The sequence below is a fragment of the Salmo salar genome, chromosome 06 (genome assembly GCF_965601325.2).
Source record: "Salmo salar chromosome 06, fSalSal1, whole genome shotgun sequence".
In the NCBI taxonomy this organism is placed as follows: domain Eukaryota; kingdom Metazoa; phylum Chordata; class Actinopteri; order Salmoniformes; family Salmonidae; genus Salmo; species Salmo salar.
Window position 1 is genome coordinate 33,817,461 of NC_138296.1, and position 24,421 is coordinate 33,841,881.

Below are 24,421 nucleotides of genomic sequence, written 5' to 3' on the forward strand. Positions count from 1 at the left end.
CCAGGTCGCAATTGTAAATGAGAACTTGTTCTCAACTTGCCTACCTGGTTAAATAAAGGTGAAAAAAATAGAGGCCCCAAGTTAGTCAATATGCTCGAGATGGTGCAGCTGTAGAACTTTTAGAGGATCTGAGGGCCCATGACAAATCTTTTCTGCCTCCTGTGGGGAAGAGGCATTGTTGTGCCCTCTTCAACTGTTGGTGTGTTTGGACCATGATAGATCCTTTGTGATGTGGACACAGATAAACTTGAACCTCATGATCCACTCCACTACAACCCTGTCGATGTGAATGGGGGTGTGCTCACCCCTACGTTTCCTGTAGTCCACAAACAACTCATTTGTCTTACAGACGTTGAGGGAAAGGTTGTGGCCCTTGTCCTGCGAATTGGAGCGGGTCCAGGGTGTCTGAGATGCTGGTGTTGTGAGTCATGACCAGCCTTTCAAAGCATTTGAGTGCTACGGGACGATCGTCATTTAGACAGGTTACCTTGGCATTCTTGGGCACAGGGACTATTCTTCCCTACCAAGCAAAAAGGCAGTAACTGCTCATAGTGTGGAACTGAGAAATATGGCTTTTATTTACCTTGGTTTCACAGTAACTTTATGCAGTTACAGCTAACATGACCCCCATTTTCTCCAAAACACAATTCAATAGAGGCAGGATACTTGTCCACATGATTAAGCATGTATTTAATGTAGCAAAAAATGACTAACTCATTTTTTACCAAATGAGCAGTCACTGCCTTTTTGCTCGGTAGGGCAGAATTGTGGTCTGCTTGAAACATGTATGTATTAGACTGGGCCGGGGAGAGGTTGAAAATATCAGTGAAGACCTTTTCCTGCTTGGCAGCTCATGCTCTGAGGACGTGTCCTGGTAATCTGTCTGGCCTTGTGAATGTTTACCTGTTTAAAGGTCTTACTCACATCGGCTATGGAGAGTGTGATCACACAGTCATTTGGAACAGCTGGTGCTCACACGCATGGTTCAGTGTATCTTGCCTCAAAGCAGGCATAGGAGGCATTTAGCTCATCTGGTAGGCTCATATCACTGGGCAGCTCATGGCTGGGTTTCCCTTCGTAATCTGTGATAGTTTGTAAGCCCTGCCACATCCGACGTGCGTCAGAGCTGGTATAGTAGGATTTGATCTTAGTTCTGTATTGACGCTTTGCTTGTTTGATGGTTCGTCGGAGGGTGTAGTGAAATTTCTTATAAGCATTTGGGTTTGTGTCCCGCTCCCTGAAAGCAGCAACTCTAGCCTTTAGCTCAGTGCTGATGTTGCCTGTAATCCATGGCTTCTGGTTGGGATATGTACGTACGGTCACTGTAGGGACGTCGTTGTCGATGCACTTATTAACCTCTCTGGGACATGTGGGACGCTATAATACGAGTATTATACACCATTTTAAAGATAATATTCTCTTTAATCCATCCACAGTGTCCGATTTCAAAAAGGCTTTACAGCGAAAGCATAACATTAGATTATGTTAGGACAGCGCCTAAACAAGAAAAACCACACAGCCATTTTCCAAGCAAGGAGAGGTGTCACAAAAAACAGAAATACAGCTAAAATGAATCACTAACCTTCGATTATCTTCATCAGATGACACTCCCAGGACTCAATGTTACAAAATACATCTGTTTTGTTCGATAAAGTTCATATTTATATCCATAAACCCCATTTTTACATTGGCGCGTGATGTTCAGAAAATGTCTTCCCTCAAACTTCCTGTGAATGAGCACATCAATTTATAAAAATGCTCATCATAAACGTTGATAAAATTCACAACAGTTATTGAAAGAATTATAGATACACTTCTCCTTAATGCAACCGCTGTGTCAGATTTCAAAATAGCTTTACGGCGAAAGCACATTTTTCAATATTCTGAGTACAGAGCTCAGCCATCAAAGCAAGCTATACAGTTACCCACCAAGTTCTGGAGTCAACTAAACTCAGAATTAGTATTATAAATATTATCTTACCTTTGCTGATCTTCGTCGGAATGCACTCCCAGGACTCCCATTTCCACAAGAAATGTTCTTATTGTTCGAAAAACTCCATATTTATGTCCAAATACCTCCGTTTTGTTCGCGCGTTCAGATCACTAATCCAAAGGCATAACGCGCGAGTGCAAAACCAGAGACAAAGTCAAATAGTTCCATTACCGTTCGTAGAAACATGTCAAACTATGTTTACAATCAATCCTTAGGGTCTTTTTAACATAAATCTTTGATTATATTCCAACCGGACAATAGCGTATTCATTACAGAGGAAAAAGGAGCGGTGCGCCTGTGTGCTCGCGCAGTAAACAACTCGTTGGTCCCAGGCTTGAGTCAGCTCCTATTCTCTGCCCAGTAACAGTAGAAGCATAAAACAAGGTTCTAAAGACTGTTGACATCTAGTTCAAGCCTTAGGAAGTGCAAAATGACCCCACAGACACTGTAGTTTGAATAGGGATAGAAAAACTACAAGTCACTTCCTGGTTGGATTTTTTTTCTCAGGTTTTTGCCTGCCATATGAGTTCTGTTATACTCACAGACATCATTCAAACAGTTTTAGAAACTTCAGAGTGTTTTCTATTCAAATAATATGCAATCCTACCTTCTGGGCCCGAGTAGCAGGCAGTTTAATTTGGGCATGTTATTCATATGAATTTCTGAATACTGCCCTGTCACCAAGAAGTTAATGAAGCCAGTGACTGATGCCATCGGATGAATCCCGGAACATATTCCAGTCTGTGCTAGCAAAACAGTCCTGTAGCTTAGCATCCGCTTCACTGGACCACTTTCGTATTGAGTGAGTCACTGGTACTTCCTGTTTTGAGTTTTTGCTTGTAAGCAGGAATCAAGAGGATAGAGTTATGGTCAGATTTGCTAAATGGAGAGAGGGATGTGTATGCATTTCTGTGTTTGGAGTAAAGGTGATCTAGAGGTTTTTTTTCGCCTCTAGTTGCACAGGTGACATGCTGGTACAAATGAGGTAAAACGGATTTCAGTTTCCTGCATTAAAATCACGGCCACTAGGAATGCCACCCCTGGGTGTGCATTTTCTTGTTTGTGTATGGTGTTATACAGCTCATTGAGTCCAGTCTTATTGCCAGCATCGGTTTATGGTGGTATAAAAATATAATGATAACGATCTTGGTAAATAGTATGGTCTACGGCTTATCATAAGGTATTCTAATGTGAGCAGAACCTCGAAGAGACGCACACCCTCTCCCCTGAGCGTCCCCGACGCTACCGTTCTGTATTGCCGATGTGTAGAAAAACCAGCTAGATTAAGATTTTCCTTGTTCCGCCACAACTCAGAGATACATAGGATATTACAGTTCTTCAGATCACATTGATGGGATGCTCTCAAACAGAGCTTGTCCAGTGATTGCACGTTAGCCAATAGCGCCGCCTACTTCTCAGTTTCAGGGATTTGGGCCTGGTCTGGGATAATCAATATGTCCTTCGCCTCCGACTCATTGAAGTAAAAGTCCTCATCCAAATCGAGGTTGGTGATGGCTTTCCAGAAGCTCTTTTAGGTCATAGGAAATGATGGCGTAAACATGTACAAAAAAAGTTAAGATCAACAACCGAAAATACACAAAATTGTTAAATTGGTTGCTAAACGGTTGCTATTCCCTCCAGTGCCATTGCTCACAAGATGTTCTATGCTACCTAGTAAATGATACCCTTTCTTCCTTCCTCTTCTTCCCTTTAGGATGATTCCAAACCGCCATACTCATATGCACAACTGATAGTCCAAGCCATTACAATGGCACAGGACAAGCAGCTCACACTAAACGGAATATACACTCACATCACCAAAAACTACCCCTACTACAGGACTGCAGACAAAGGCTGGCAGGTGAGAAATGGCGTCTTTCAATACAAATAATTTCAATGAAAATGGTGCATGTGAGGGAAAAGATCTGAACCTGTTTTGAATAGCATTAGGATTCCACCACATGGTTATATTTGAAATATCTCAAAAACCACAGAGTATAGCCCCTTGACTTTTTCCAAATGTTCTTGTTTCAACATGGATCAACATTGTAGTTACTCTACAATACTAACTTAATTGACAGAGGGAAAAGAAGTATGTACAGAATAAAAATATACCAAAACATGCATCCTGTTTGCAACTAGGCACTAAAGTAATACTTGGCAAAGCAATTCACTTTTTGTCCTGAATACAAAGTGTTTGGGGCAAATCCAATACAACACATTACTGAGTACCACTCTCCATATGTTCAAGCATATTGGTGGCTGCATCATGTTATGGGTATGCCTGTAATTGTTAAGAACTGGGGAATGAATGGAGCTAAACACAGGCATAATCCTAGAGCAGGGGAACTCTACTCTTACCGTATGAGGTCCAGAGCCTGCTGGTTTACAGTTCTACCTGATAATTAATTGCACACACCTGGTGTCCCAGGTCTAAATCAGTCCCTGATTAGAGGGGAACAATGCAATAAAATGCAGTGGAACTGGTTTTGAGGTTGAGGGTCCTAGAGGAAAACCTGTTTCTCTCTGACACTGGGAGATGAATTCACCTTTTCAGCAGGGTAGTAATCTTAAACAGAAGGCCAAATCTTCACTGAACTTGCTTACCAAGAAGTCTGTGAATGTGGCGGAGTTACAGTTTTGACTTAAATCTGCTTGAAAAGCTATGGCAAGACCTGAAAATGGTTGTCTAGCAATGATCAACCAATGTTTGACAGCTTGAAGAATTTTGAAAAGAATAATGGGCAAGTGTTGCACAATCCAGGTGTAGAAAGCTCTTAGAGACATACCCAGAAAGACTCACAGCCCTAATTGCTGCCAAAGGTATTTCTACCAAGTATTGACTTGGTTGTGAATAATTATGTAAATGAGATTACTTTTTAATTTTCAATCAGTTAGCAAAGATTTCTAAAAACAAGTTTATTGTGTCTAGATGAGTGAGACTTTTTAAATACATTTTGAATTCAAGCTGTTCAACAAAACGTGGAATAAGTAAAGGGGTATGAATACTTTCTGAAGGCACTGTATATTAAGAGGTGCTTTGACTAATATGCAACCTTGTAAAAGTACACATTCACTTTGGCTTCAAACTGAAGCGTGGTACATGGCTTATCCCATTTGTTTCCATGCTGTTTTTGAGCATGTGCCATTGATGAACTGTGACGTGAATAACAGCCTTGGCTGCAGTGTGTTCGTACTAACACGACGGCGTATTCTGTTGTAGAATTCGATCCGTCACAATCTGTCATTGAACCGCTACTTTATTAAAGTAGCCAGATCGCAGGAGGAACCGGGCAAGGGCTCGTTCTGGAGGATAGACCCGTCCTCAGAGGGCAAGCTCATGGAGCAGGCCTTCAGGAAACGAAGGCCGCGGGGTGTGCCCTGCTTCAGGACCCCCCTCGGACCCCTCTCCTCCAGGTATGGACCTACTCACTCTCAGGTTTCAGTCGCACGATGAGCTCGCTGCATGCTTTACTGCAGGGGTCTCCATCCGGTCGCTCGCAGCCCATTTATCCACATTGACATTATCCCGTCCCTAGTTAGCTCCAGTTGGCCTAAAAAATCCAAATGTAACAATATCTGCCAGTTAATTTCCAGTAGTGCACGCATTTCTCTTCCATTCACTTTGTGTAGCTTGTAAGACAGAATGATAACTGTCTTCTGGGTAGGCTTGGGCGGCATACCGTATACCGGGGTATTTGGAAACAGCCACGGCATGGTTTTTCAATACCGTCAATACCATTGAAACTATTTCTTTTATGTTTTTCAATATTTTTTTACAAATATTTTCTTACTTTTTAAATAAATACCTGCAGTCAGCTTGTGTAATATGTTAGGAGATGAAGCAAATTGCGTTCTTAATTTCTCCTGTCACATTATTTTACATTATGAAGCTTACCATAGTTCCCACAACAGTTGAGCCAGTCATGTGGAGTGGCAGGTTGGTGGTTAGTTGGGCCAGGAACCGAAAGGTACTGGAGAAAAGTAGCTCAATCAGTCAGTGCTATCTGCTGATAGAAAGCCTATGAATTCTCATTCGAGTGGAGAAATTCAACTGAAGCACAAAATGCCAAGTCTGATGCCGAGCAGAAATTACAATAAGAAGCATTTTACATCTGAGTTTACAGAACACAGCAAGATAAAACAATAGTTTAATTTTTTTCCTGTGTGAGAAAAAGCAGAGCCAGTACTGTTCGTCCTTCAGACAAACATGTTTCAAAACTTTGTTAATTTGCACAATGTCTCATTTACATTTGCTTGTAAATGTCCAAACTCACCAAAAATGACGTACAGTAGCTCCTATCTAGGCCATCCAGCTGATAAAGTTATACATGTATGTTTTTGCAATTCGTTTATATTCGTTTGTGCTCTTTAGCGTATTTAGTTGGCAACCTCCATGGAAATGTTCCGTTACTTGTGCAAATTTTGTTAGTATTCTCTTAATAGACGGCCAATATATATATATATATATATATTTATTTTTTTGGTGTGGCCTTGTGTACTAAGCCGGTAATACCGTGTATCCCAGGATGCGATCAAGACAGTATGACAATATGAAAGTATGGATACCGCCCAACTCTAGGAGACAAAAAGACTTTCCCCAAAACCTCAATTAAATGTTAACGGCAAAGTAGGCTTACCTGGCAGAATTCTATCATGATTATTTGATCAACCGGGTGGGCTTTGTTTAGCAAACTCTGTCATGACATGCAGCAGCAAAAACATTGCTAGACCAGCACAGGCCTCTCGCAAAAGTGGTATTGCATGCAAATCAAAATGTATTTTTTTCCAGCCCCCAAAAAATGGTCTTCAGTGTGATTTTTAAGTATTGGTGTGGACTCAGAACATCACATTTCATTGTTTCTCTAAGAATAATTGTAATTTTGAGTGAAAAACGACAAAATCCCAAACCGGGAAAAATATAACGGGACTGAATTTGGGAAAATACTGTATTTTAAGCTAGGAAGAAATGTAGTATTACGCGATATGTTTCAGAATTTAAAGTAGCTCTCATGCTATAAAAGGTTTGACACCCCAGCTTTACTGTTAGATTAGCATGTTTGTGCCATCGCCTTGTGGCCATATGTGGTAACTATAATATTCCCATTGGGAAAGTGTGACTATGGTGGTAAATTTCAGTGCATCTGTAAAGCAAGGGCTCTGAGCATTTTTAAAGCCTATCTGCTTTTCCCTTTCACAGGAGTGCCCCAGTCTCCCCTAATCACTCTGGGGTGCTCTCGGCCCACTCGAGTGGGGTGCAGACCCCTGACAGCCTATCCCGAGAGGGTTCCCCTGTCCCCATGGAACCAGAGCCCGCCCCGCCCCCTGCCACGGCAATCCAGCCCAAACTAGCTGTCATCCAGGAGGCCCGCTTTGCACAGAGTACACCAGGTGAGAGACGCCCATTTTTGTCCAATCACATTGTGGGAGTCTTCTCCAATCCAATGTACAAATGTGCAGCCGTCACATGTGGATCCTCCGTTAAAGAAAGCTATTGTTTGTCCAGGCTCCCCTCTCAACAGCCAGCCGGTGCTCATCACGGTTCAGCGTCAGTTACCTCAGACCATAAAGCCGGTGACCTATGCCGTGGCCACGCCTGTGACTACCAGCACCAACCAGAACCAGCAGCCCGTCATGCAGACGGTGCACGTCGTCCACCAGATCCCTGCCATGTCTGTCACCAGCGTGGCCGGGCTCAGCACCGCCAACACCTACACAGTGGCCACCCCCGCCATGGTCACCCTCCAGACTGAGCCCCAGGAGAACGGAGACTACTCAGAGGCCAAAGGTGAGGGAAGGAGGATGGTGTAGTGTGTTTAGATGGACAGATTGTGTTGACTCATGGTAGTAGTGGTTTCAGCCAGGTTTACGTAGGTCTGTTTTACCCTTGACCAAGGCACCTGTGTGTGTGTGTGTGTGTGTTGTCTTAGTAAATGTGAAATGTATCATGTTGATCAGTTATTGTAGTGCCTGTTGGGTGTCAGTTATTAGAGGTCATGGTCATTACTCTTCTTTTTTTCCTATGTTTGTCTCTAGTAAAAGTAGAATCTGTTCCAACCATCACCCACGCCTCTATAGGCGGTGGCAGTCGCATCATCCAGACCACCCAGTCGGCCACGCCCTTACAGACGCTGACCTTAGTGCAGCAGCAGCCGCCCTTGGGCCAGCACCAGCTCCCCATAAAGACCATCACACAGAACGGCACCCACCTGATGCCAATGCAGGCCGCTGCAGGTGAGACACTGACTTAGAATGGATCCTGTCAAAGCGCTTTATCCGCATCTGTAGTCTACCACTGCTCTGACCCCATGTGTAGTCTACCACTGCTCTGACCCCATGTGTAGTCTACCACTGCTCTGACCCCATGTGTAGTCTACCACTGCTCTGACCCCATGTGTAGTCTACCACTGCTCTGACCCCATGTGTAGTCTACCACTGCTCTGACCCCATGTGTAGTCTACCACTGCTCTGACCCCATGTGTAGTCTACCACTGCTCTGACCCCATGTGTAGTCTACCACTGCTCTGACCCCATGTGTAGTCCCTAGTAGTAGTTTGTTTAATTATCTAGAATTCATGCAGCATACTTGTCAATGCTGCTCTGCAGTGTAGCTCGAAGGGCCATATGAATCCCTGTCTGGCTGGAGTTTCCTACACTGTTTGGAAAAGTGCATATGTTCTATTGGCATATGTTCTAAGACGTTAGATTACTTAGCAGAGTATTCCATCAATTCCGGCACTGAAATATTTCAATGTTTTTCCTCATCTTCCTCCCCATGTTCAGCCACAGCTGTTGCGAGTCCTCTCCACTTGCTGGCCACTCACGCCTCAGCTTCGGCCTCCCTCCCGACCAAACGACAGAACGGAGCCCAGGCGGCCAGCGATCAGCCCAACGCTAAGCGCATCAAAACAGAGGAAGGGGACAGCGCCACCCCCACCGCAACCCGCGCAGCAGACACAGACTCGTCGGCAGCCAATGACCAAACCAGCCACCACAACTAGTCTTCTACAACACCACCATCTTGTTTTTTATTTTTTTCTCCTTTCCTACCATTTATTTCCCCCTTCTTCCATTGACTCCCAAGGTGCCAAAAGGAGAAGATTTGCAGTTGGGTTTAACCATTGTAGAGGATTGGAAAATATGACCACCCTTTAAAAAAAAAAAAGACTGAAGAGAACATTTAGTTGAGATTTGAAAAAAGGACAACTTGGACAAAGAAGAACTCTAATTTGAAGGTCCCCCTGTGAGACATCGCCACGGAGGAGGAGGATGACAACTACTCCAAGACCACAGGAAGCCTTAACAACAATTAACCTTTAACATGACAAGCTGAACTTTGACCACCTGCAGCGAGCAGTCTGACTGAGGCCCATGTTAGCCTGGCGGTCGCGCGGCACCTGTCTCAACTACCTCAGTGCAGATTTGGGGGGCCACGGCCAAGGGCACCACTCAACGGACCCATGGGATGACTGGACAAAGTGACCAACTAGCAGCATGAGAAGCATTTGACGCAAACATGACATGTCAATGAGTGCATTCAGCAAAATGGATCAAAACAGTCAGAGCCAATTCCTGGACATTTGGCAGCTAGCCTTTCATATACTGACCTAGCCTTATTGCAGCTGTAAGTAGAAATGCAGTATTTTGTTGTTCATTTGTGGACCATAAGATCTGTTTTGGATGCATTTTCATTTATATAGGTAAAAAAAGTAATAACAATAATTTAAAGAAAGAAAGCATACAGCAGTGGGGTCAATGACATTTCAATCACTCCACCTGAACTTCAAAATTCTCGTAGTTAGTTTTTATGTGGAATTTTTTTTTCTGTTCCGTGTAGTTTATTTTTACAATTCTATCAATGGAGTGTTTTTTTTTCTCCCCCCTGTCAAATCCATGTTCTGTCATATCCAAATCAATTTGCTTTGTTACACTTACATATTTTCATACTTGCACAGATAACCAGTAAGATATAAACATATTAATTCCATGTGTAGTTGATCAGATGCCTCCTCATCGAGCTTTCATGTAACAGACTACAGAAAAGTACCTGAGCCGTTAATGCTTGAATCCTTAGTTGAAACAATACCAAAGTGGTCACTCCACCTCTGTGTTTGGTAAAAAGCTGAGGGATGGGCCTGGAGAAATGTAACCACTCTCAAATTGACAGACAGGGCTATGGATGCAAGGACTGACTATCCATGGTATCAGAATTGTGGTTTTAACCATGTTTTGAGACTATACCATGCTTTACATTTACATTGTTTACAAACATTGGCGTAGAACAAGTTTATATTCTGGATTCTGATGGGGTACGAGAGTTGAACTAAGCTTATTAGGCATTTAAGTTATTATTTAAGAATCGATGGGAAATGGATGTAGCAACTAAGGATTCTAGCTTTAACTGTATATTTAACAGAAGAAAAGAGCTGCTTAAAACCAGACCAGATCTGCACTTGGTAAAATGTTTTTTTTTTTTCTCTCGTTATCCTTGGCTGTGGTGACTTTGGTGTGGACAGACACTTTGCTTGATTATTTTATTCTGTTCTGGCAACCTGACGAGTCTGTCTTCAGATTGTATATGTTCCGAACTAAAGAAGATGCAAGTGATGGATATTTGTTCCGCTTCAGTGGATAAATGCTTTTTTTTATTTTATATAAATTAATTTAAAACCTTTCACTCTCTATTTTACTTGTCCAAAGGTTTCACCACAACAGTGATCAGATCTTCTGCTCTCAGTACGCTTTTCATTCACAGATGTTTCAGAGACAACACGCTAGAGCAGCTGATGGCAGAGTGTACTTAGAAGCAGTGCGTGGCCATTCTGTTGCCTCTGACCAGATTATCGTTCTGAAATTATACATGTTGAATCGCTGCCGTTCAACAACACCCAGCAGGTGATTGCTAACAGACCACAGCCACCCGTTCCTTTTAGCCATTTAATCTTTCTGGTGTTCCCCCTCACAATACAACTAGAGAATGACGCACCATAGCCTCTTTTGCTGAGGATATTCCATTTAGCACACAAGACTTTCACTTGTGATTTGAAGTGTTATTTAGTTGCCTTTTGACAGCTTCCGTGGGGAAATTCAAGATCTGAAAAATTAGACATGCTTTCTTTTAAACCTCTTTTATTGTATTGATCATTGTGGGAATTAGGATTTTGACAGTGCCCCAATTGACCACAGAGGGGCAGTATTGGCATGGTAAGCCAAACCTGCCTTCACATCACATACACTGTGCACAAAACATAAGATCACCTTCCTGATACTGAGTAGCGGAACCCCCCCCCCCCCACCCAGCACTTTGCCCTCAGAACAGTCTCAATTCATCGGGACATGGACTCTACAAGGTGTCGAAAGCGTTCCACAGGGATTCCACAAGCATTTCTCTACACCCGCAATAACATCTGCTAAATGTGTATGTGACTGATTTGATTTGGCCCATGTTGACTCCAATGCTTCCCACAGTTGTCAAGTTAGCTGGATGTCCTTTTGGTGGTGGACTATTCTTGATACACATGGGAAATTAAGCATGGAAAAACCCAGTAGTGTTGCAGCTCTTGACAAACCATGCACCTAGTACTTACTACCATAACCTGTTCAAAGGCACTAATTATTTTGTCTTGCCCATTCACCCTCAATGGCACACACACACAATCTGTGTCACAATTGACTCAAGGCTTAAAAAATATTCTTTAACCTGTCTCCTCCCCTTCATCTACACTGATTTGAAGTAGATGACAAGTGACATCAATTAAGGAATTGTAGCTTTCAGCTGGATTCACCTGGCCAGTCTGTAATGGAAAGAGCCGATGTTCCTAATGATATGTACACTTGGCGACAAACATGTAAAACAAGCAACATTTGCATGCTGGACTAAGAAATGTTTCACTCATTAGTATAATTCTGTCATACTCTATTTGGCATGACATTGTTACATTGTCATAGCTGGGGTTTGTTAGCATTCTAGCTTGGTATTAGGTGTGTGTGAGATTCAGTTTAGCTTTACTTTCTTTCCGACCATATGCTCCTGTCAGATTTGTATGACTTCACAAGCAACGATTAATGCAGTCATGACACCATGCTAAATGAAACTCAACGCTCGTCTTTCATCCTAATAGCAAAGCCAACTCAAACAGGAGTACAAGTTGGAAATGTAGGTTATCAAGCAGGTTCTAGATACCGTGCCTTCAAAGTATTCATGCCCCTTGACTTATTACACATCTTGTGAGTCAATTCAAAATTGATTAGATTTCTTGTTTTTAGACATTTTAGTGAATTTATAAGAGAATTAATGAATATATGTACGTACATACAGTGAGTGCATTTGGATAGTATTCAGACCTTGACTTTTTCCACATTTTAAGTTACAGCCTTATTCTAAAATTGATTAAGTCATGTTTTTCCCCTCATCAATCTACACACAATACGCCATAATGACAAAGCAAAAAAACGTTTTTTATAAATACTTTATTTACATAAGTATTCAGACCCTTTGCTATGACAATCGAAATTGAGCTCAGGTGGATACTGTTTCCATTGATAGTCCTTGATGTTTCTACAACTTGACTGGAGTCCACCTGCAGTAAATTCAATTGATAGGACATTACTTGGAAAGACACACACCTGTCTATATAAGATCCCACAGTTGACAGTGCATGTCAGAGCAAAAACCAAGCCAAGAGGTCGAAGGAATTGTCTGTAGAGGTCAGAGACAGGATTGTGTCCAGGTACAGATCTGGGGAAGGGTGCCAAAAAAAATGACGGCAGCGTTGAAGGTGTTCAAGAACACCGTGGCCTCCATCATTCTTAAATGGAAGAAGTTTTGAATCTCCAACACTCTTCCTAGAGCCGGCTGCCTGGTTAAACTGAGCAATCAGGGGATAAGGGCCTTGGTCACCCGATGGTCACTGACAGAGCTCCAGAATTCCTCTTTGGAGATGGGAGAACCTTCCAGAAGGCACATGACAGCCCATGTGGAGTTTGCCGAAAGAACCTAAAGGACTATCAATGAGAAACAATATTATCTGGTCTGATGAAACCAAGATTGAACTCTTTGGCCTGAATGCCAAGTGTCACGTCTGGAGGAAACCTGGCACCATCCCTACGGTGTAGCATGGTGGTGGCAGCATCAGGCTGTGGGGATGTTTTTCAGCGGCAGGGACTAGGAGACTAGTAAGGATCGAGAGAAAGATGAAAAGAGCGAAGTCCAGGGAGATTCTTGATAAACTTGCTCCAGAGTGCTCAGGACCACAGACTGGGGCAAAGGTTCACCAGGACAACGCAGGAGTGGCTTCGGGACAAGTCTCTGAATATCCTTGAGTGGCCTTGCCAGAGCCCGGACTTAAACCCGATTGAACATTTCTGGAGAGACCTGAAAATAGCTGTGCAGCGACACTCCCTATCCAACCTGACAAAGCCTGAGAGGATCTGTAGAGAAGAATGGGAGAAACTCCCCAAATACAGATGTGCAAAGTTTGTAGGACCATACCCAAGAAGACTCAAGGCTGTAATCGCTGCCAAAGGTGCTTTAACAATGTACTGAGTAAAGAGTCGGAATACTTATGTAAATGTGATATTTCAGTTTTTTATTGGTAATATATTTGCAAAAATGTCAAACCTGTTTTTGCTTTGTCACTATGGGTACTGTGTGTAGATTGACAATGGAAAATAACTATTTAATCAATTTTAGAATAAGGATGTAACGTAACAATGTGGAAAAAGTCAAGGGGTATGAATACTTTCTGAATGCACTGTAAGTGGCATTCCCACAGATCGGACGTCATGACTTGAGATGAGATGTTCCCTGTTTGTGCCTGATTTTGGTCTAGCGCACCCCTCTGCCTGCAACACCCCACCCCAGCACAGGTACTATGTAAAAATGTTACTTATTAGTGACCTCATGATTTGCATGATAAAACAGAGACAAATGGAGATGAATCTATGGATGATTCCACATAGAACACCACAGGGATTCTAGAAGACTGTTACTGTTTACATTACACTACTACAGCCTGAGTGCCAGTCTTTTTGTGCTATCATGCCAACTCGTCAATAATTGTCATGCCAAACTTTGGCTTTACAATGTCAGCAATGTAGTTGGTAAGAGCACAAACCGACTGGCACTCAGGCTAACACTACTGAACTTATTTATGGTGAAACACACTGAAAGGAATAGTTGGTTCAATGATGTGAGTGGACCTCTTAGCTGCGCACGTTTTCACACAAATAGCACTACTAATCTCAAATGATTAGCGGTCTCAAAAAAAGTGGTTTGTCTTGAAGATACCGTGGTCAAAAACATGAAGATATGGGCTTCATGTACGTACTACCAACTGGTAAAAGCACTCATTGCTTTTACCAGTCAAGATAATGTGACTGTGATGGTTTAGGCTGCTGGGACCGCAGTGTTTCCTCACCTGTAACGCTTGTAATTTAGAAGGCAGTGTTAACAGATGCTGTTTACAAACTAACGACCTCATGAAATGATCATGAAAAGAAAACAACGAGCTTAGATGTGTCCTTGTGACGTAAAACTTAACTTATGTATACATGGTCTACTGAGAGCTCAGAGAGAACAAAACAAGTCGGTTTGGTCTTTTTGGGACTCATAACCTTAAATTATTATTTCAGATAATTCAATGACAAAGAGGACAAACTGCATTTCACTAACCTGGAATGTTGTCTTATCAAATGTGACCCAATTATTTTAGGAGGGTAATGGCTGTTGTGTTGGGAGTTGCACTTCTTGATTGTACAAGTTTACGTCAGTGGTTTCATTTCAGGTAATGCAAACAAGGCCTGCCAGAAGCCAGAATAGGCCTTTTTCGAGTTAAACCCATTTTACTAATGAATTTAGTTCTAAAAGACAGATACACTACAGCTCTAAGTAACTAGGTGTGGACCCCAGGAAGAATGGCTGCTGCTTTGGCAAAAGATCATCGGGATCTGAATAAACCAATAAACTAACATTTTGATAACTCTAAAATATATCTTTTTTAAGAAGAGTAATATCTTTATTCAAGAAAGGATTGACACAAAGTTACTTGATCATTTTATGTCGGAACAAATGTTATACTATAGGCCTGTCCTAGTTTTGCTAGGTTGTTTAATGAGCACCAGACCAGAGATCACACCCTCTTGTTCTGCCTCCTAAGAGAGAATTCACAAATATGCAGACCAAAAGGTAGAGTGCAGTTATGAATGTCTTTGACACAGTGCTGCCCCAGTAATTCAACTGAAATCCAATCAGGTGTAATAGTCTGTATATTATTGCCCATGGTGATAATCATCTAACTACTGTATAGTGCTCCTTTTTTAATTAGCACTATAGGTTGGTGGTGTTAGTAAACACAGTTAGTGCAGAGAGAGGTGGGCACCAAGGGCATTCAAAGCAACAGAGTTACAGCTTAATGAACACATCTCTGTTGCCTCAGCTGGCTGTGTAGGTGGTGTTTCCATAGAAACCAGGAGCTTGGAGCAACGGCATTATTGAACATGTGATCCACTGTAATTGTAGTTGGGGGAGGGATATGGGATTTGATGATGGAGGGAAGTCGTCTGAAAAATAGATCCTGAAAGTCAGGTTTATTTTTATGGATATTATTAACATATTTTTGTGTGTCTGCCCAAAAAGAGAGCAAACATTTCCTAAAAAAGCCAACATGCATATGAGCATTTCTTTCAGAACAAGTTAGCCAGTAAATGGCAAAGATCACTGGGACCAACAACCATTTTAAGGTTGACTGACACATGGCTTTGACCAGGAAAAGAAACAAACGTTTAAATGGCTCTCTTGTGTCTGCCATTTTCTCTAAGAATGTAACTATGTTAAGGTTCCAATCCTCTGATACCTTCTCATCCTGCTCCATAATGAACAGCTCTGTGGATTTCTAGTAAAAACCATGTTATGCACAATGGTTATAAATTAAAGTTTGATAGGATTAATTAAACCAATAATCCCATCCAGCGTTCAGACTAATGATTTACTGATAGATGCGTTCTGGACCATGGTCCAGACAGCATCTATCAGCTTTGTGGAGTTTTCATTGTGATCCTGCTATTTTAAAATACAATCCAATTATTCACTTGGAGTTCTTGTTGTGAAGTAACGAATGCAGAACAATAATCCCTTTTGTGAGCACCATGTAATTCTCTGGAATTCACAGCGAGAGACAGCATTCAGAGAGCTCCAACATCGGAGAACCAGCTGGTCAAGACTGGTTGGTTGTTCAAATGGATGTTGTTGAGATTACATTACATGACAGATTTAAGCTATTATGAGGATACATTCATGCTAACTGGTTTTGGCACCTGGCATTTAAGTTTTTTGTTTGGTCTTGTCATTAGAGAAAGTCAATTTTCTTTGGAACCACTTGTTGGATTTTGATAATGCATTCTCCCTGATTTGAGGTAACCTCACAGCACAGGATCTATCTGGTTGCAGTTCCTCCCTGTACCACATGGTGGCAGTGCAGAGCAAGGTACACCAACGCCTGTCTGACCTACATCCATGTGCAGAGATTCACAGTATCTATTATGCTGGGTGCACTCTCTGTCTTTCTCAAACCCATGCACTCACATACACCTGAATGACAGCATATAGACAGTGCTTAGAACACATCACCCACAGTGAAAGTGCCAAGAACATGTATCTCAGCCTAATCTCAAAATTGTATTTAGATACTCGATACATGTCTTTCACCCATGAGAAACAGAAAGAGAGAGAGATCGGTGAGTGGTTAGAGATGCAGTGGAGAGATGGGGAGTTTGTGTGGGTGTGCTCAGTCATCAAGACCTCTGAAGAACCCTACCAGAAACTAGTTTGGAGATTAGAGTAGATGGCTGCTGCTGATCTTGTCTTACGGGCCCTGGGTAAAAAGGCATCTCTCCAACTGACCTGGACAGAATCCTAAAGCCCTAGATGCAGGATTGCATACATCTCTGAGCTTAAATACACCCTCACAACACCCAGAGATGGACACTAAGAGAACTCAATGACCATCCCTCAATGAGCCTAAGAGCCTTGAGTAATGTATTGAGTGTATACTCTGTATTAGACCAACCATGTATTAGTGGAGCCCTTTACACTAGAAATGTGAAGTATGAGGTTTGTTACCATGTTTTGACTGACTCCACATTGTAGTGCTTTACTGGCTGAGTCATTCTGGTCCTCTCTCGGTAATGGAGAGCTTGGTTGACTGGGTTCTGACATGCGCTCTGCAGCATCCTGCACTCTACTGGAAGGCTGTCGGTCAAGCAGTGCTTCTGGGTCATCACGGAGTGGTCTGAAAACATCACATGAGCTCCACATGGGCCTTCATGTTAGACCGCATTAGTCAGGCTCTTATAATGTTTTGATTGTGATGCTTCATGGATTTTTTGTAATGCTCCAGAATGCATTGGGTCCGTGACTATCAGAGTAACAACAATGAGAAACTGTGAATACTCTGACTGTGAAAATGTAAAGGCACCACTGTGTAAAACACAGAACAACCTCTTACAATCTTTTTGGAATATGCAACAATTTCAAAGATGTTACAGTTCATATCAGGAAATCAGTCAATTTAAATAAATTCATTAGGCCCTAATCTATAGAGTTCACATGACTGGGAATACAGATATGCATATGTTGGTCACAGATAGCTTTAAAAAAAAGGTAGGGGTGTGGATCAGAACCAGTCAGTATCTGGATTTTGGCGGGAACTGGAACACACTGTCATACATGTTGATCCAGAGCATACCAAACATGCTCAATGGGTGACATGTCTGGTGAGTATTCAGGCCATGGAAGAACTGGGACATTTTCAGCTTCCAGGAATTGTGTACAGATGATTGTGAAATGGGGCCGTGCATTTACATGCTGAAACATGAGGTGATGCCTTCCAGGAATTGTGCTGTCTAATCAGCGTCTTGAAATCCCACATCTCTCAGGTGGATGGATTGTCTTGGCAAAGGAGAAATACTCACTAACAGGGATGTAAACAAATTTGTGCATAACATTTGAGAGAAATAACCTTTTTGTGCGTATGGAACATTTCTGGGATCTTTTATTTCAACTCATGAAACATTGTACCAGCACTTTACATGTTGCGTTTATATTTTTGTTCAGTATAATTACCTTGTGGAAGGCTTCCCAGGGTCCCCTAATTTGCTCCAGGAGTGCCGTACGACTATAGCTGACCCTGTAAAACAACATGTGACAATAAAACATCCTGTTTTTATTTACTATTGTGAACCATAACCATGTCAATTCAAAGTATCCGTTTGTTTGGAGTTATTTGAGTTAAAACCCTTGTAAAATATGAGTTATCTTTTAGAGAGAAAGAGGACTGTGTCATGTGTGAAGAAGTGTTTTAGAATGCCTTAATCCTGGCTATTCCCCACCATTTATTTTCTCACTACTTTCAATCATGTTAGCTCCTTACACCCCCCCCCCCCCCCCCCCCAACACACACACACACGTGCACACACACACACCTAGCCCTCAGTGAGTGTAGGCAGCAGAAAGACCTGGAGTTTTCATTTCTGGGTCGGGCAGAAGCATAGGGGCTGTGTCCACTCCTCTATCCACAGCATGAGAACTACAGGCAACAGCCAGAGAGGAATGTCGGAGGGAGGGGACACATAGTCCCCTGTGGCCAGAAACATCCCTTTCATAACATCAAAACTGACCACTAACCAGCAGCACCCCATGTCTTGGCCCATTCACAAATACACTGAGTGTACAAAACATGAACACTTTCCTAATATTGAGTTGCAGCCCCCCTTTTGCCCCCAGAACAGCCTCAATTCATCGGGGCATGGATTCTACAAGGTTTCGAATGCGTTTCATAAAGATGCTGGCTCATGTTGATGCCAATGCCTTCCACAGTTGTGTCAAGTTGGTTGGATGTCCTTTGTGTGGTGGACCATTCTTGATACACACAGGAAACTGTTGAGCGTGGAAAAACCCAGCAGAGTTGCAGTTATTGACACAAACCGGTGCACCTGGCACCTACTACCATACCCCATTCAAAGGCACTTAAAAATGTTGTCTTGCCCATTCACGCTCTGAATGGCACATATACACAATGCATGTCTCAAGGCTTAAAAATCCTTCTTTAACCTTCATCTACACTGATTGAAGTAGATTTAACAAGTGACATCAACAAGAGATCATAGCTTTCAGCTGGATTCACCTGGTCAGTCTATGTCATGGAAAGAGCAGGTGTCCTTCATGTTTTGTACACTTAGTGTATTTGCCCATGCACAAGAACAGACTGGCATCTGTACCATTAGAACAGTACAGTGCATACCAAGGTTAGGAAGTAGTGTTTTGACTGAGTAAATGACTCCTGACAGGTGCTGCAGGTGCAAGGTGCTGTGGGTGAAAGATTGTGTTGGTGTACTGAGGACAGAAATGTCTCACCATGCGGGTAGAGACACATTATTAGAAAGGTAACAAGAGGTTCCTGCTAGTCATTTTTTGGATTGGCAGCAGTATTGCAGATTTTGCTCCTTGCATCCTGATCCATCGAATGTATTTCACTTCAAATCAAGAACCTGACCAAAATACCTGTTTAGTTGGATATTTGTGGATGCTTTTTCTAATGACTCAATGAAAGACTGACTGTTTGGTGGTAGGGGATGACAGATCTCATTAGCTGTAATTGCTTCTGGTTAGAATTACATAAAGTCGCACAACATAGAAAGAGCAGTGGGAGATATTGCTGATTTTGCCTCCTCTCCTGTTGTGAGAGCTGTTTCCTGCTGGGTTAATTACTGGAGGATGCTTTCAGAACTGTCTTTGTGTTGTTTGTTAGGCTACCTTTCAAGTATAGTAGCTATTCTCATTAGAATATTTTCAAAATAGGTCTTCATTGTACTTTTTAATATTGTTTTTCCTGGACAAATTGTGTCTCTGTAGACTAGAGAAATATTGGTAGCTGTTTTATGAGCGACCTGTGTGTGATGCGATTATAAACTGTTACGTACGCTCATAGCGAGTTTTGTAATGTTCAACTCAACCTGTGAGTAACTGTACTGCAGTTGTTGCATCCCCTTCATATAGGCTGGTTCAAGGATCCATAAGTTGCAGTGAATTATTATGGCAAGTATGCATGAGGTGATAGAATAAAATAAAGCATTCATTATGCACAGGTGGTTCACAAAAAGTGGTACTAAAATATTTGGATACGCTTGTGCATGATAAAAGCAGTCAAAAGCTCCAATGGTTAATATTTTGTGTCTAATTCTCTGCATGCGTTTTAATTGCATTCTTCAGTGAAGTGATTGAAAAGGCTATGCTGGGTAATTTGCGCAGGGCGTCTGAGAGGCACAAAGCCACCTGTCCTTCAGTGTTCTAATTGGTCATCAGTTTTATTCCCCCACCACTCTGCTTCTGACAGGCCTTACAGATGGAAAGCCTGTCTACTGTTCCCAAGGAAACAGTAATATTTCTCTAGTCTAGGAAACAGTAAGACCTATTTTACACTGCAACAGCCTCTTGGAGCTAATGCCAAGGTAGCACTCTTAGTCTCCCATGTTTCACACTAGATGAGGTGGAATTGGAAAAACAATTGTTTTACACTCTGGCTGGTTGGTGAATTATCTTGATAACAATCTGCCAGATAGTAAATATACTGAAGAAAAATATAAACGCAACATGTAAAGTGCTGGTCCCATGTTTCATGAGCTGAAATAAAAGATCCCAGAAATGTTCCATACGCACAAAAAGCTTATTTCTCTCATATTTTGTGCACAAATTTGTTTACATCCCTGTTAGTGAGCATTTCTCCTTTGCCAAGATAATCCATTCACTTAACAGGTGTTGCATATCAAGACGCTGATTAAACAGCATGGTCATTACAGAGGTGCACCTTGTGCTGGGGACAATAAAAGGCCACTATAAAATGTGCAGTTTTGTCACACAACACAATGCCACAGATATCTCAAGTTTTGAGGGAGCGGGCAATTAGCATGTGGACTGCAGAAATGTCCACCAGAGCTGTTGCCAGATAATTTAATGCTAATTTCTCTACCATAAGCCACCTCCAATGTCGTTTTAGAGAATTTGGTAGTATGTCCAACCGGCCTCACGAATGCAGACCACATGTAACCACGCCAGCCCAGGACCTCCACATCCGACTTCGTCTGAGACCAGCCACCCGGACAGCTGATGTAACTATGGGTTTACACAATGTCTGCGCAAACTCTCAGAAACTGTCTCAGGGAGGCTCATCTGCATGCTCGCCGTCTTCACCAGGGTCTTGACCTGACTGCAGTTTGGCGTCGTAACCGACTTCAGTGGGCAAATGCTTACCTGTCCACTGGCACGCCGGATAAGTGTGCTCTTCATAGATGAATCCCAGTTTCAACTACACCGGGAAGATGGCAGACAGTGTATATGGCGTCGTGAGGGCGAGCGGTTTGCTGATGTCAACGTTGTGAACAGAGTGCCCCATGGTGGCAGTGGGGTTATGGTATGTGCAGGCATAAGCTACGGACAACGAACACAATTGCATTTTATCAATGGCAATTTAAATGCACAGAGATACCATGACGAGATCTGAGATACCGTGACGAGATCTTGAGGCCCATTGTCGTGCCATTCATCCGCCGCCATCACCTCATGTTTCAGCATGATAATGCATGGCCCCATGTCGCAATGGTCTGTACACAATTCCTGGAAGCTAAAAATGTCCCAGTTCCTCCATAGCCTGCATACTTACCAGACATGTCAGCCATTGAGCATGTTTGGGATGCTCTGGATCGACGAGTATGACAGCGTGTTCCAATTCCCCCCTGCAACTTCGCACAGCCATTGAAGAGGAGTCGGACAACATTCCACAGGCCACAATCAACAGCCTGATCCACTTAATGTGAAGGAGATGTGTCGCGCTGCATAAGGAAAATGGTGGTCACACCAGATAGGAATCTGTGACCGATAGATGTATATCTGTATTCCCAGTCATGTGAAATCCATAGATTAGCACCTAATGAATTTATTTCAGTTGACTGATTTCCTTATATGAACGGTAACTTGCATGTTGCATTTATATTTTTCTTCAGTGTAGACTAAATTCCTTCCATGAACTGATTCAGAACACTGCATGGAGAAGGTAGAGGCTTTCCCCACACAGAAAACGTCCTATTTTACCTCAGTTGACGTGTTCACCCCAGGGTTACATGGTCGCATGGACCTGAATTTGTGCCATCACGTCTCCAGGGCTACCCACCCTTATCTTAGTAAAGCCATATAATATCACTGTACCTTTTATAGCAGGAGAGTTTAGACCACACCTGGCTGTGCCTGACTGTAAACAACTAGGTGCCATTCAATAATGTTACCCTCTCAATAGCCTTATCAGAGAACCTTGCAATAGTCACGGTGGGTAGATTATAAAATGTGGCAAAGTATCAGGATGAAAATGTTTGCAACCTGGGACGTGAATGAACAGCACTGAACAGCTGGTGTGAACAGTGTTGAGTGGACTTTTTAGAACCTGTGCTTCGTACCATGCACTTTGCTTCAACCTTTGCAATTATGTTCATTAACGTTACAGTGCATTAGGTCAGTGGTTCCCAAACCTTTTCACTCATGCCCCCTTTCATCATTGGGTAGCATTCCACTCTGAGTATATTTTAATGATATTCACGGTCTGCCCCACTTAGCCCCAGATAGCCCTTGAGCTCCCACCACACACAGGGCAGTGTTCTGAATCTGTTTTTAAATGCCCCCCCCCCCCCCCCCCCCCTTTGTTTTTCCACTGCTTCTACTCGCTGTTTATTTATCTATGCGTAGTCACTTTACAAATGACCTCGACTAACCTGTACCCCCGCACATTGACTCGGTACTGGTAGCCCCGTATAGAGCCTCGTTATTGTTACAGTATGTACATTTTTGGTGTTACCTTTTGATTGATTGGATTTTTTTTTACTTTAGTTTATTCAGTAAATATTTTTTAAACTCTATTTCTTGAACTGTATTGTTGGTTTAGGGTTTGTAAGTAAGCATTTCACGGTAAGGGCTACACCTGTTGTATTCGGTGCATGTGACAAATGAAATTTGTCCTTGACTTGTATTTCCCTCAGTGACACACTAAGCCCTATTCCTCAATGGTTCAGAACTAGTCTGGTGGTCATCTTATTAAGCAGCTGGTCCCTTGGTTTGTGAGTTCAGACGATCATCTCCAGTCTATAGTCTGAGGTGTATTACATCTTTGTGAATAGAGAAAAGGATTTGAAGAAGACAAAAAAGCTGGCACACAATAACATTTGTAATACCACCTGGGAAGATGTCTGAGGATTGTTCTTCGTCAGGTCAGAACATACATTTGTACAGGATGTACCATTTTGTGATCAAATGATTTGTGCAGGATCAGCTGATTTTTAGCCTACTTACTCTACCAGTTACAATATCTCTAGCAGGTACAGTATCTCTCAAATGTGACATGAGTCTTGAGCAGGAAAAACTCCTGGCCCTGATATAGTATTACATTTGAGGAGGTTAGGGATAGGCCCGCTAGGGTTACCCTTTACTATGAGGACAGTAGGAGGGGGCTTTGACAGTGACAGACCGATGACACAGTGGCCTATCACAGTTTACCCACTCCACATCCAGTCTGTACATTCACTCTATTTTTATACAGAGTGAGACCTCAGAACAGGGATCACAACAGCAGTGACATGGCCTGCCCTACATTTAGTTCTGCTTACAGATGTGCATTTTTCATTTTCGCTTCTGCTCTGTCTAGTTTCCACAAGCCTCTTAAGTCAAACTGAGTAGGAGAGTGCATAAAACGAAGATCGACTGCGGAAAAATAAATCCTGGGTTTTACAGTGATGTATAAGTAAAACCTTGATTCATACCTTACCACTCGGCAATAAATACTAAAGATTTGTAAATAGCTCCAGTCATGAGCACTTGATTTGCTTGTTATGTCCTTCCTCAAATCTGTTTGTATTTTAACCACAACCATGCCATATTTGGTTTTGAGATGAGTTTGTTTGTGTGTGAGGGGGGGTGTGTGTGTGTGTGTGTGTGTGTGTGTGTGTGTGTGTGTGTGTGTGTGTGTGTGTGTGTGTGTGTGTGTGTGTGTGTGTGTGTGTGTGGGGGGGGGGGGGGGGTTATAGTTACCATATATTTTTGTTGGAACATTTTGACATGCATCTGCTTGTCATTTCACTTCACAGGGTACACCCTGGCAACAAGTAGAAAATAGGAGACAACTGAGACCACAAAACAGGGGTCAAATGAAACAAACACAAAAAAGAAAATGGATAGAACATTCTGCGAAAGAGTAGGATCAGAAGGTGTTGGCCTACATTGCCCAGATTGATGATGTGACACATGTGAAATGCATTCCTTGTGCCTGGAGGCCTTCAGGATAGGGGCTAGTTGTGGTATTCTTGTGCCTGTGTGTTTAATCACATTACAGAAGCCAA

The 24,421-nt window shown here is 42.5% G+C and overlaps 1 protein-coding gene across 1 annotated transcript in view; it reads left to right on the top strand.

The window, feature by feature from the left end:
* foxk2b (forkhead box K2b) overlaps nt 1-10,667 on the top strand; it is a 35,027-nt gene extending 24,360 nt beyond the window's left edge. The window contains exons 4-9 of the mRNA XM_014203447.3: nt 3,708-3,854; nt 5,217-5,410; nt 7,194-7,384; nt 7,500-7,781; nt 8,030-8,227; nt 8,777-10,667. Of these exons, the coding sequence (XP_014058922.2) occupies nt 3,708-3,854; nt 5,217-5,410; nt 7,194-7,384; nt 7,500-7,781; nt 8,030-8,227; nt 8,777-8,994 (1,230 nt within the window). The 3' untranslated portion in view covers nt 8,995-10,667. The remainder of the gene's footprint in view (nt 1-3,707; nt 3,855-5,216; nt 5,411-7,193; nt 7,385-7,499; nt 7,782-8,029; nt 8,228-8,776) is intronic.
* The last annotated feature ends 13,754 nt before the right edge of the window (nt 10,668-24,421 follow it).